Genomic DNA, 13,323 nt, shown 5'->3' with positions numbered 1-13,323 from the left:
CACAAGAGAGAAGAATAACAGCTGAAACTAGTTCACCTTTTATCAAACGAAAACTGTAATAGTTGAATTGTAACTCATTGGGTTGGAAGAATCCTGGAATACTGTAGGTATTACGATACTACTTCAGGAGTTACTTAAACGATTTTATAACGAATTGTTCAAGTTATTCATTATCATTTTGATTGCATACTTGTAAGTTTGATGTAATTTTCAGTAGAACATTGAAGCTTTCTCTGAAATCACTCGTTAACACCCAGTAATTTTGCGTCTCCTCTCAGTAATGTGTTGAGATTATTAGATGTCAGTAATGATTGGGGAAATGACGCGAATGTACAAATAAACCAACTTTTGCTAAGGAACGCTTTGTCCGTAAGGCTTATCCGAAATGTTGTGGAATAATTCCGAATGTTCGACGGATCCGGTAGTGAGTGGCACAATATTCTTAAGATCCGTAAAAACTGATAAGGAGAACCGTTAAAGATTAATAGGTAAATGTTGTTGCTCATTTGATTGAAACGTATTCCGTTTTAGTAGCATCGAGTCGTTTCTTTATAAATCGAAACCTCTTGAAATGTAATCAGTTCGGGCTTTAAAGAATCAGTTAGAAAATTGAACATCAACTTGTCGTGTTTTCACAAAACCTATAAAGCTGAAAAATCAATTTCCTGGGAAAAACGAGACTTAATAAAGAACCCGTTTCGAACCGAACTACGTACGAAACGCCAACACGGTTTGTAGACTTCCTATGCTTATAAATTTAATATACACGTAGTAAGCGAACCCTTTGGGAAATATGCTTTATAATTTTAAATGCATCACTTTTTGCAAGCGCGAAAGTTACATGGAAATTTCACAACAACCTGCTCACACAATTTATACGTCAAACGTTCCAGCCAATTTTAACAAAACGATCGAATTTTATTTCTTACCAAATATGTCGAAAAGCGTCAATTCCGTCCCGCGTTAAAATTTTAGTGTAGGTTAAGGTATAAATAAATTGCGTTCAGACGATTTTCGTTGCCGTACGTACACTCTGCAATTAAATAATATGTACTTTTCCGAAGTTTTCTTTAAGAAATTTATTACGTTTCATCCTTCCAACAAGGGATGTTGAAAGGTTATTCTTTTTTATTTGGTGTCACCGATTCCACGGGACTGAACCTTGACGAAACTCTGGTTTAAACTAGAGTGGGTGGATCGGCTTGCGAGTTTCGATGATTTAGGTAGTCGGACCATAGGTTCAACCATAATGGGGGGGTTCTTGAAGAGAAACCAGACTAAGACAAGTCCCTGAAAGAGGGACTGGCCACCTTATGATGATGATGATGATTTAATATTAAACTGTTGTATGTATTGCAACAGATATCTACGTACCGTTTTGTAATAGTAAATCCTAAGATGTTGTTTATACGTTTTGGTCTTTATTACATCTTCATGTATTTATTATTGTGTCTCATCTGGTCTGTTCGGTCGTTTGTATTACCCAGTTAGGTAGAGACGAAGTACGTATAAAAATTTTATATTTATTACGTAGAGAAGTGAGCAGTGGGTCGTGGTGTAAACGAGCATCTCTAGAAGTAAATCAATGCGCCATTGACAGTTTTGATATATGAAAGTCTACCTGCCACGTAACGGAGCCGAGCAGCTCCTTCGAGGAGGTGAATTTCGGCCACTTATAACACAGTCACGTATGCCTTAAATTTTGAAAATCTGACGCGGCACAAGCAGTCATTTTCGGTAATGTTTACGATAGAACATTTGTCATATACACTTTCGTTGGTGGATCGAATACGTTTCGCCATTGGTGGGATTGATTTATGGAGTAATATTTGTACCAACGATAAATTACGAACATTAAAATTATCGAATTATTACAATGAGCGTAGTGAACGCCATCCGCCAGCCACAAAATGTAGCAATTTTCTATGGCTGACCTTCAGCATCAAGCTCTTTGCAGTTATTCATCAATGAAACTTTGAATATTTGGTCTTTATTATTATGCTTTTGGACTTACCCGACAAATGCCAGAAATGCAAACGTCTCGAGTGCCGACATTGCAGGGTGTTCCGTCGAGAGCGTGCTCTCCCCAAGGAACGATAATGGTGTCGTTCAGGTCGCTACAGTACAATTCGCAGGGTTCGTCTGGAAAAAAAAAAACAAAAAACCGATGTGAAACCCCGATGGAGTACACTCTGAGGAAAAGACTCGGCCGACTCTGCAATCTCACATAAGATTTAAAAGGGGTAATTGCATCCGGCCCGAGCAAATGGCTTGAGGAAAATCTTATGTAAGCCTTTAGGTCCTTATTGTCTTAACCTTTTAAGAAATCCCGAGCAGAAGAATTTACCGATTCAGACAAAAAAGTAGACAAATTGGCAAAGGCTTTCGCGGCCAGTAGGTGAACTGATACTGTTTTGATTCGGATCGAAGGGCCGTCGTCGGTTGGAGTTGCTTCCTAATGTTTGGCTAGCACGAGTGGCCAAATTCTTCAGAGATCCCTCCATTACCGATGCTGGATGTGGACAATCTAAAGGCCAAAATATGGACAGTCCACATTCAGCATGAAGAAGCTAGATACTCGTGCTCATAAACCGTTAAGAAGCAACTCTAACCGACAACGGCCTATAGACCGTCCACATCCAGCATCGGAGGTGGAAGGATCCCTGAAGAACTCTCATGTGGACAGTCCACATTTAGCATCGGAGATGGAAGGAACTCTGAGAAGCTCGCTACTCGCTACTCGTACTAGAGAAACGTTAGGAAGTAACTCCAACTGACAAAGGCCTTTAAACTGGCCACATCCAGCATAGAAGATGGAAGGACTTCTTTAGAAGCTCGCCATTTGTACTAGCGTTAGGAAATGTTAGGAAACAATTCCAATCGACAAGGGACTTTAAACCGTCCACATCCAGCATCGGAGGTGGAAGGACCTTTGAAGAAGCCGGACGTGGACAGTCCACATCTAGCATTGGAGATGGAAGGAACTCTGAGAAGATCGGCACTCTTGCTAACGGACTTTAGACTGTCTACATCCAGCATCGGAGATGGAAGCAACTCAAACTAACAACGGCCTTTAGCCTGTCCATATCTAGACTTGGAGATGTACGCACCTCTAAAGAAGCTGACCACTTGTACTAGCGAAATGTAAGGAAACAATTCCAACCAACAACGGCCTTTAAACTGTCTAAATCCAGCATCGGAGATGGAAGCAACTCCAACCGACAATGTACCTTGAGCCTGTCCACATCCAGCCTTAGTTGTAGTGTGACAATTCCTTGATTGCCTAGCCGTTTTTTGGTCTTTAATTTTGATCGGTGTACGCTGCTAGTGTTTTCATAATTATGATGCGAAAATGTCGAACTAATAGATTCATGCAGATAATCTATCGGTTTCGATACGATAATTAAAATAATCATCGGACAGGAATCGTTGTTGTATATAGATAATAATTATTTAGATGGCAGCAATTATGACGGTTCTATTAATAAGTCCGTAATGGGCACGCGACAAGTAATGCAATAAATATACCGTCATTTGGACATGTTTGATTAATGGTCTGTTAATCGTGGAATCCATTTTATCACGTACCCGAGTATTTACCATATTATACATTCGTAAGCCGAATCGAACTACTGACTCGCCATCTATGAAATTTGTATTCAGCCGAGATCGAAACTATGTTCAATTTGATATTTCGGAAGACAGTTGTTGTGGAAATTCCGCTCTGACGGGAATTTTAAAATATGGATACGAGAAAAAAAGGGGGAACTCAAATATCAGCTGCAGGTTGAATTTGAAGTGGCGTAATAAAAAATTCCATGTGAAGTCCCTGATACCTTTTAGCATCAAGCTGCTGGATCTGAAGCGGCTTTAAAAAATGCGAACCTTTTTCTAACAAGCATGGAATACCTAAATAATACTGTATTATATGTACATTGTACACACATCAAGCGGACCCGAGCATTCTCTATGAGACTGGAAACATGTTTAAAACATTTTTTAGAGCTTCTATTGTCCAAAAACATCTAGACTTAAGAATAAAGTACAATGTATGCCAGTCGATACAATCACGTAAGACTTTAGGCATTTGTCGTCTCAATTAAGAAAGCGTTAAATTTGGTACGAATGAAAAAAAAAAATAATGTCACATTTTGTATCTGTAATGATTCACTGATTTAATTTTTGAAAGGCTTGAGTTATTAAATCACCGAAAATAGTGTTGTAAGCCCATTTAGGTGTACGAGAAGTTTCGTTAAATTATAATGGTTTAGTTGCACTTATACATATATTTACCTTGGTCAAAATATGGTAGCCAAGTGTATTTTTTTCCGTTGTATGTGTGGTTGTTGTAACTGGTGCATTGTAGTGCTCTGAATGACGGCTGATCGACGGGGCATGGTTCGATGTTGCACATTTTGTATCGGCGCCTCTCGCCAATACAATATTTGCCGCCGCCCGAAGGTTTCGGATGATCGCATTTTCGATGCATTATGGAAACTCCGGAGCCGCACGTCCGTGAACACTCGCTCCAGCTGCTCCATTCTCCCCAACCACCGTCGATTGCTACGGGTGGATCAACCACAGGGACGCACTTTTGATCTTGACACCACTACAAACAAAAATACTGACATATACGAGGTGTCTCAGGGAGGTTTTTACGAAAGCATGAATTTCTTCACTGAAATTGTCAAAAGCAAATCTTAGTGGTTCTCTAATAATCTAATTTTGAGGGACTGGAAACTTGTAACCAAATTTTTTGTTGGAAAGTGAAGTTAAGCCCCAAGGTGTTGCAAAGTATCAACGGTTTCTTGTTTCTTTTTTTTCAAATATTCTCGAGAGTTTGTTGAAAAGTTAAGTGCCTCCTGATGTGTCCCGGGAAGTTTAAAACCAGGGGGATTTGTCACGTTAATCCGACTAACACTGCTGCGTCGTAATTTATAACAAGGAGGTTTTAGAAAAGTTTAGTCAATCCGTTGAGACTACATAGTATAACTGTAACGTTGCCCTACTTTGTATTAAGCAAGTGTACCTGTAAGTAGACTTCTATCAATATCAGCATACTCGGAAAAAGTTTTTCAGTAAAAATAAATGCATAGTAGAGCAATTGAGAAGTAGTGTTGTAGATGGACATTGGAAATATCGAAGATAGAAAACGTTAGAAATAAGAGCGGCATTGGACAAATTAGGAAAAAGCGAAACCGAATGCTAGGAGACCTTCTAAGTCATGAAAGAATTATTGGAGAAATATTAGAAGATACAGGATTAGAGGACCAGAGCAACGTCTAAATTAAATTTCTGTTGGCAAATAGTTAGTGGTGTGAGATGTTCTAGTTTTTGGGAAATAATGATAATGAAATGAGATGAACCTAAGCAGCAGATCTGCCGTATTTTCTCTGACTTTTTGGCATTAGTACTTGAGCAAAGATTCATTGAACTTGCTTGGATTTTCTAGGATACAACCAGAAATCCGTGACCCATCTAGGTTTACCAAGCAGAACCTAAGTAAGATATCTACCGTATTTTCTGACATTCTTTCAGCGTTAGTGCTTGGCCAAAGATTCGTTGAACTTGACTGGATTTTCTAGGTTACAATCAGAAATCCGTGACCCTTCTAGGTTTCCCAAGAAGAACCTAAGTAGGATATCTACCGTACTTTCCGACATTCTTTCAGCGTTAGTGCTTGACCAAACATTCGTTGAACTTCACTGGATTTCTAGGTTACAACCAGAAATCCTTGATCCTTTTGAATTTCCCAGACTATCCACGATCTGTTCTTTATATTCAATCGTGAAATTGATATTTTTAATTGCAATATCTGGTCGTGATTGCTAATCGTATCCGGTTGAATTGTTTGTGTAACGCAATTGGCAAAGTTGGAGATGCGGTCAAACGTTGCGCGACACGCGGGTGATTTATATGTTTACCTTGTGCTTTCCACAGTGAGTTCCCGGAGCCGCCGGTCGCAGTTGCGAAGTACAAGTGTTGTTAACTTCGCACCAAAGTTGAGAACAAATTTCCGAAGGCGACGAGCAAACTTTAACTTCGGTCCCGAACTGAAGTCGACATTGGAAGTCGGCATTGTACATCGCTCCGGCCGGCAGTTTCGGATATCGATAGTCCTTCAGTTCTTTCGGTTCGTCTTGCAAACATTCCCCGAGTCCTTTGCTGGAAATTGAAACCGAGATAGAGATTAAATACGTTAGGTATTATGACTAGTATGTGGCGACTTACTCCAAGAATGTCGTCACATCTCGTCTGCTGCACTTTGACCAGCTAACACCTACGGTGTCTACTTCGAAACTCGGTGTCATTACGTGTAGTCTGTTACCATCCTTGCCTTTGCAACCGATCTTTTCCGTATCGTGAAACATGCCGAAACTATAAAAAGAAAAACCTGACAATTACTGATTACATTTGCGAACTAAACAGTTCATTGAAAAGACCAGCCACAATCGTGATTCGCCTTGAATGAGTAAGACCTGTCACCACTTAATAGCTGCCTCTCCGACCGCAACGCTTGAACGGTATTGCAAATCCTTTTTGTCATGGATGGTCAGTTAAAAGATCAGATAAAGACACAATTATCTTCACTTGTTTTCGTATGATTTAAATCATCATGCAGCATCGAATATAATGCAGCGGCCCGTGATTGTAGATAAGACGCGTTCTTTATTAGGATTTTACTGTCAGAGGACTTGCGAGTTTTATAGCCAAAGGTGAAGGTATTAGTTTAATCAAGATTTACTTTGATTTTTATTTCCGTTCAGATGAGTTTTCGGTGTTCAGTTGAAAGTCGTTAACCGACGGCTAACCTAATGGCTAGCAGAGACAACGACTGGAAAGTGCAAAGGAAGAAATAAGACAAAAAAGGCCAGTGACTACCTGCATGATCTTCATGTAGATATACCCGGTGCGAATTTTGATACGATAAAAAAGACTAATAACAATGTCATACCGAAAACCGGACTGTTCGTCTACTTTGTATGCTAAACGTAAAATTCTCTTCTCCGAAGTAATGTACCGTATACAATAAAGGAAGAGAGATACTAAGACCATTAATTAAGTTTCTCCGAGTCGCAGCGACGGTTACTTCGGAAAACATAAAAGCCGGCTTTACTACCGTGAATTTAAGGGCAGTACCTAGTTTGAAAATGCAACTATAATATTGACGTACACTATTACATCTTCTAGTCCGTCAAAGCAGTCGTCGAAACGAGACAGACTTTTATTGCAAATAACTTGACGGATTAGATTTCGGGATTGCAAGCAGAGATACTTAAAAAACAATGGATTTTTAATTTGTTGCAAAATATAGATGGAAGGAGCTGTAGAGATATATAAACAAAAAGAAGTTTCTTTTACAAATAATGAAGGATGTGGAATGTTCTCACTTTAGGGAAATGTAAAGATTAGCTCAGGATAGGAAAATGTGGAATCTTAGGGCTGACGACACTTTGATGATGATGCAAAAGACTTTTTAGCGAAGGTACAAGATTATTTTTGAGGTCTACATTTGATTACACGTCTTCTCAGGCATGAAGGTCTAGTCAGAGACATATTAGAGGCAGAAACAGGAGTTAGGAGGGGTAGAAGTAGACCTAGATTAGATTACTGTTCGCAAATAGTTAAGGATGTGGGTTGTTCTAGTTTTAGGGAAATGCGAAGATTAGTGCAGAATAGGAAAGAGTGGAGGTGCGTGTCCAACCAATCTTAGGACTAATGACCTTATGATGATTAACGTTAGTTATTTCTAAATGTTCTTAATGAAAGAAATCTTCAATTCAAGTTGTAAAATATAATGTATACTTAAGAGAATGAAGTACGTAAAGAAAAGCTTTTATTACTAACTTGTGACCCATTTCGTGGGCAATTGTATGGGCGAGAGTGATCCCGTTATCTTCGTTAACGCTGCAGCTCTTTTCTTGCTTGCACATTCCTCCGATATGAGCAACTCCGAGGGTACTGCAAGGATGATTGGCCCTGGCACATATGTCCTTCCGCGTTATCAAAATGGCCACGTCGTGATGATAAGGGTCTTTCTCGTCGTGAGGATTAAGACTTTTTTGCCACTTGCAAAAGTTCCGGAGGGTCACGTCCGCATTTACTAAGATGTTTAGCGGCGGATCTGTGTCATTTTCGTCTAAAAGTATTATCTTTACTACCACCACTTTTATGAGATTTCCGATGGTTGGGTCTAGATAAACCGATGATACCTGAGAGGAGAGAAAACAGTTACTAGTTTTACGCAATACTTCCAACGGATACTATTGCCGTTTTAAGACATTAGTTACCTTTCATTACTTAAGTCTAAACCACCACGATTTCGAACTTATTAGTTCTCATCAGCACACCGTTGGTATTTTCAATAAATCGCTAACCAAACCGTCGTAGTGTCATGCTTCCATGCATGCATCTTGATTAATATCAACTAAGTAGTAATTTTGTCGCCATTAGTAGGTATATATTTAGTGCTAACTGTAGTATTTTATAGTGTTTAATAAAGTGAATATAAGTAACTGATAGCAATTAATTAAAGAATACTACAATTACCAGTAAATACTACAAATAATGACATTTGGTCAGTTTCTTGATGTTACAACTTCTTTATGAATTGGTTTATTGTTTCATGATAATTTTTTGATGGAAAGGTCGCGGTATAAACTTCTATCAATTCACACTACCTTAGACAAAAATTTTCAGTCTCTCCGAGTCTTTCAGCGTCTCTGAAAGCGTCTCTTACAATCTGTCACAGTCTCTCAGTTATTGCCTCTGTATGAGAGACTCGAACGATGAAATTGTTAATTCAGAGATTCGAGTCTCTCACAGAGAGACTGAATGAAAAAAACTGAAAAATTGAGAGATTCGAGTCTCCCGTAGAAAGACTGGGATCTCGGAAATATGTTGAACTTAGAAAATTTTAACCATGTCTATCGAGACACCAATTATTGAGAGATTCGAGTCTCTCGTTCAGAGATTCGAGTCTTTCGTTCAGAGACTGGATAGGAAATGAGTACTCTTTATAAGCGACTCGAGTATGTCGTTTAGAGACTCTAAACGGTTTTTTTGACAGTCTCTCTCAGCGACGCCAGAGAGATTCAATGAGAGATGGAGACTCGAGTCTCGTTTTCAGAGACTCTGAGAGTTTGAACATTTTTATCTCGGGTAGACAAATAATTCGTAATATAATTGCATTTGTGCAAATAATTATTGTAAGAAATAGTTACTATTTCCTCAATTTCTGTATAATTTAAGTTCGATTTTTAAAACACAATGCGAACGCATTCTCTCTAATTGCATACCATGTTCATTATAGTCAACATGTAGGTTTCAATATCTTCGTTTTCATGGAAGTCTACCATAGATTGGTCTGCCACTAATAGAGCCTCGACATACCTCGGTTTACTCACGGATCTTTTTGTGCGGTTTAACAATTGTTGCTGTTTGTATTTCTTCATTTTTCTTTTCTGATAGTCCGGTTTCTTTGTTGTTTTTTTCTTTGCATTTCCGGAACGCTTTTCCTGGACGGTCAACTTTCCAACTTGTCTCAACCATTCCACTCTGTAATCAGTGGAAAAATTATTTTTTATCTTGACTTTTATTGGAATGAGGATGGTAATATTTTTCACCTTGTGACATTTGGTTGTTTGAATGGTGTCGTTGTAGTATTTCTTTTTGGTGTGATATTTCGTAAACAAACAGTTATGTGTGTTGCGCTTTACTGGCGGATATTTTTTTCGAAATGTTTTGCGTCATATAATATAATCTTGAAACCCGCAGATGACAGAGAAAACATGTAATTTGTAAACAAAATACCTCAGAGTCCTTAATCCTCTGTGACAGAAATTAAAAGTATTGTCAGATTTACGTTATAAATTTGAGATTATCAAAAATTTTTTTAACAATTTTGTAAGATTAAAGTAAGAGTTATGATCATAATTGAATTGTTAATGCGAACACGGCTGGCGAATGCGAATCATCAACGAAGTGCCTCCAGCCTCTTCACACAACTCAATATCTTCCGTTTCTCAACGGACCACCTACATAGACTGTAAGATTCTTGCTTGAAATTTGCTTCGCCAGCTATATTTGATAACAGAACGTAGTGCCATTACACTATCATTTTAGATAAAAAGCTCGTGGTCGTTACCCCTCAGTTGTTGAATAGAGTAGTCAAAAATTGGCTTAGTTCTCAGCTGATCGTTGGAGAACCAGGTAGATAAAGAATAAATTGACGATGTTAAGGTATTGTAATCTTGCTACGTTTCATCGTCTATTTTATCAGTCTCTTCAGTGCATCGTGTATTTAATCTTCTATCTGGTTTTCCACTGGTCAGCTGAGGATGCAGCAAATTTATACATTTGAGAACATGAATTTACAAATTGTACTAACTCTGCAGTTTTTTTGGGCTCTCTAGTACCACAGTTCTTCGAATGTTTATGTTTCTTCTTCCAACGTTTCTTATTATGTGGATGCTTCACGGCTGATCTCTTGAATACAAGATGCTTATGCCCAGGTCGAATCTCTCTGTCATGGTGATGACTTGGTTCGATCCAGTATTTTTCTTCGTTCGTTTGTATCATCCCAACCTTTCAAATAAACTACACTACAATTTAGAACGACCACTAGTTTAGTCAACTTACCAACCCGTTGCACGCGGACAGGGCAACCTTTGACCCATCGTGCCCATGTATGCGTCCTTGGTAGTGGCATTTGGTATTGGATACGGAACTGAGACTTCTACGCGTTCTTGAGGACTTCCTGTGACGCTCCAAGACAGCGTAAGGGGCAAAGAATTGCGTGCTAGGTTCTAGCACTAAAAAATGTTCCTTATCTTTTATTGTGATGTTGAAGTGTAACGTTCGTTCTATATTGCCGTGATCTACTTTGACTTCATGAGAAACATGTTCTGCTAAAGAGTTGACCCTTCGAGGTACAGTTTCGAACGCCTCTTCAATGTGACCCGAATATTTACCTGCAAGAAAAATGAATCCTATTTCTGTTTCGTAATCCTTGCGTAGGTAGTGAATTTTTGCTGGCGCTTATTAAATTTTTTTTCTGCGCTATAAGTCCATAGCCGTCTTAATTAGAATTGCTGTTCAGTATTTAGTTGGTTTAAACACAGGTTTCATGTAACAAACGGTTCAGGTATCGCACGTTGTCCGTCGTTTGTAACGTTAATTAAATTCCGACGTTTTTCTTTAAACATCTCCGCTGCCGAGGAATAGTACGTCGAAGGGAGAAACGTAGACAATAAATTTCTCTAAGATGGCTAACGCTCCCTTGCTGTTTACTCGAAGTCGTAAATTATCGTTTATATCGGAAAAACGAAAACGAATAGATTTTAGAAGAATTTAAACTTAATTGAATTTCTTGGGCAAAAAAATGCCAATTAGGTGGGTAGCTAAGTTGTGACGACTTTGACAAACAATTAATGATGAATTTGTAGGTATAATGTTGAAGTTTTGTTTTCTGATGTATATCTTTCGTTTAATAATGATGGTCGTCGGTTCATGCGATTCGCAACACTATACGGACATTTCGTAATGTATTTTAAGTTCGCGTGTTTGTTTTAACAGTACCTCAAACAAGCGGATAATAAGGGTACTTGGCTTTCGTAATAACAGTTTCGTCCAATTATTTTGCATGCATGCTGCATAACTTTGAGATCGGGCCACGCTCGTGACTGGTTTTTGTGATGGAGACGCGTGTGCCCCAAGCGCCTACGACTCGGAATTTCACGGAATCACCAAACCATCCCGCATTAATAATATCTTGGAATATATTGCTTTTATTAAAAATTCGATAACCAGGGAAATTCTAATAAAAATGACAATGCCTACAGCACTACTACACTAAAATTAAAACAAAAATAATGCCAGAATTTACGTGATGGTTTAGTTTACTTTTACTTGTTGGTGCATGGAGGTCTATTTCATCGTCAAATGAACTAAACTAAAAGAGGTTGCAGAAATAATGAAAATACTTAAATTTTACATTATATATATGTGATACCCATGGATAGAGAAGGTTATAAATGAGGAGATATTAGAAGAATAGGAGAACAGAGGACTCCATGGAAGTCAATAAGAAATAGACGAGATAGGTTGGTAGGACACCTTCGCAGGCATGAAGGGCTAGCCAGAGACATATTAGAGACAGGAACAGGAGTTAGGAGGAGTAGAGATGGATTTAGATTAGATTAGTGTTCACAAATAGTTAAGGTTTTGGCATGTTCCAGTTTTAGAGATGCGAAGATTAGCACAGGATAAGAAAAGGAGGAGGTGTGCGTCTAATTGGTTCTAGGATTGATGCTAAGGGAGTCAATAAAAAGTAGGCGATAGGCTGCTAGGGCACCTTTTCAGGCTTGAAAGACTACCTAGAGACATAGGTATTAGAAACAGAAACGGGACTTAGGAGAGGTAGGGATAGACCTAGATTATATTACTGCCCAGGATAAGAAAAACAGGAGGTACGTGTCTAATTAGTTTTAGGATTGACGACCTGATGATGATGACCCATGGTTTCACGATTAGGCAGATTTATGCAATTTGAAAGCGAATGCGAATCGTAAAACAAAGACAGAGGGAATAGGAAGTTTGATGTTTTAAGTGCAAGGTTTCGATTGATTTCGCTTCAGTTAAAACCAAAATGATTTTTAAATGTTCGGTCTGAAAGAAGCCGTCATTTGCGTCCATCTATTTGTACAAACAATGAAAGTTTTGAAATTAATGAAGCCGAACTGGAATGAAAGGAAAAAAGTGCAAGTTTTTGCCAAGTTTGTGGGTTTGTCCCGAGAGTTCTCTTCCCAACTGTTTTTGTCGATCAAAGAACGGAGGGATGAGTCTTCAATTAATGTTCCCGATTGAGAGTTCTCCAGAAGTTACACCTAATGTTCGGCATAACTTATGGAAATGATTCTTTGTAGGACCGCAGCAATCGCTAAAAAAACAATTCACTAATGAGAGCCTCGTCGTGTTCAGCAAACTCAAAACAAATTGCCCACAGATTGATGTCTGATTTATATGTCATCTTTTACTTCATTTCAATTGAAAAATTAACTTTTTATTTATCGCTATCCGTTGCTAATGAGAATAAAGATCATCAAGGAATCTGAAGAAAGGCTACAGATGTATTGGACTGAGACTATAGATGAAAAGTCAAAAGTGGTTTACCGAATTTCGAAATGTAGTACCTTCAGAGGGCCCTGATTACCACTTACAAAATGTTGAGGAATTGATGGGAATGTATTAATAAGGATCTGCAACCACTAGGAGAACTTATGTTGCGAGAGTGGAATTATCGCATGAAATTCTTCATAACAT

The 13,323-nt window shown here is 38.5% G+C and overlaps 2 protein-coding genes across 3 annotated transcripts in view; one reads left to right on the top strand and one right to left on the bottom strand.

Annotated features, from left to right (window-relative positions):
- Positions 1 to 13,323, top strand: part of LOC108735692 (zwei Ig domain protein zig-8) — a 202,207-nt gene that overhangs the window by 5,518 nt on the left and 183,366 nt on the right. The gene's annotated exons all lie outside the window — the stretch shown is intronic.
- LOC108735623 (A disintegrin and metalloproteinase with thrombospondin motifs 7) overlaps positions 1 to 13,323 on the bottom strand; it is a 35,933-nt gene that overhangs the window by 7,190 nt on the left and 15,420 nt on the right. Inside the window, exons 3-10 of one of the 2 annotated variants that reach the window (XM_025974227.1) lie at positions 10,642 to 10,973; positions 10,391 to 10,587; positions 9,300 to 9,558; positions 7,849 to 8,213; positions 6,232 to 6,378; positions 5,925 to 6,165; positions 4,294 to 4,609; positions 2,015 to 2,142 (exon numbers count right to left, since the gene is read on the bottom strand). In XM_025974227.1, coding sequence (XP_025830012.1) covers positions 2,015 to 2,142; positions 4,294 to 4,609; positions 5,925 to 6,165; positions 6,232 to 6,378; positions 7,849 to 8,213; positions 9,300 to 9,558; positions 10,391 to 10,587; positions 10,642 to 10,973 — 1,985 coding nt within the window. Of the gene's footprint in view, positions 1 to 2,014; positions 2,143 to 4,293; positions 4,610 to 5,924; positions 6,166 to 6,231; positions 6,379 to 7,848; positions 8,214 to 9,299; positions 9,559 to 10,390; positions 10,600 to 10,641; positions 10,974 to 13,323 lie in introns of those variants that run through there. The other variant, XM_025974230.1, reaches the window with a different exon arrangement.

This window comes from Agrilus planipennis, unplaced genomic scaffold, assembly GCF_000699045.2.
Source record: "Agrilus planipennis isolate EAB-ADULT unplaced genomic scaffold, Apla_2.0 scaffold86, whole genome shotgun sequence".
Taxonomy (NCBI): Eukaryota; Metazoa; Arthropoda; class Insecta; order Coleoptera; family Buprestidae; genus Agrilus; species Agrilus planipennis.
This window is presented reverse-complemented; position numbering and strand designations above follow the sequence as displayed.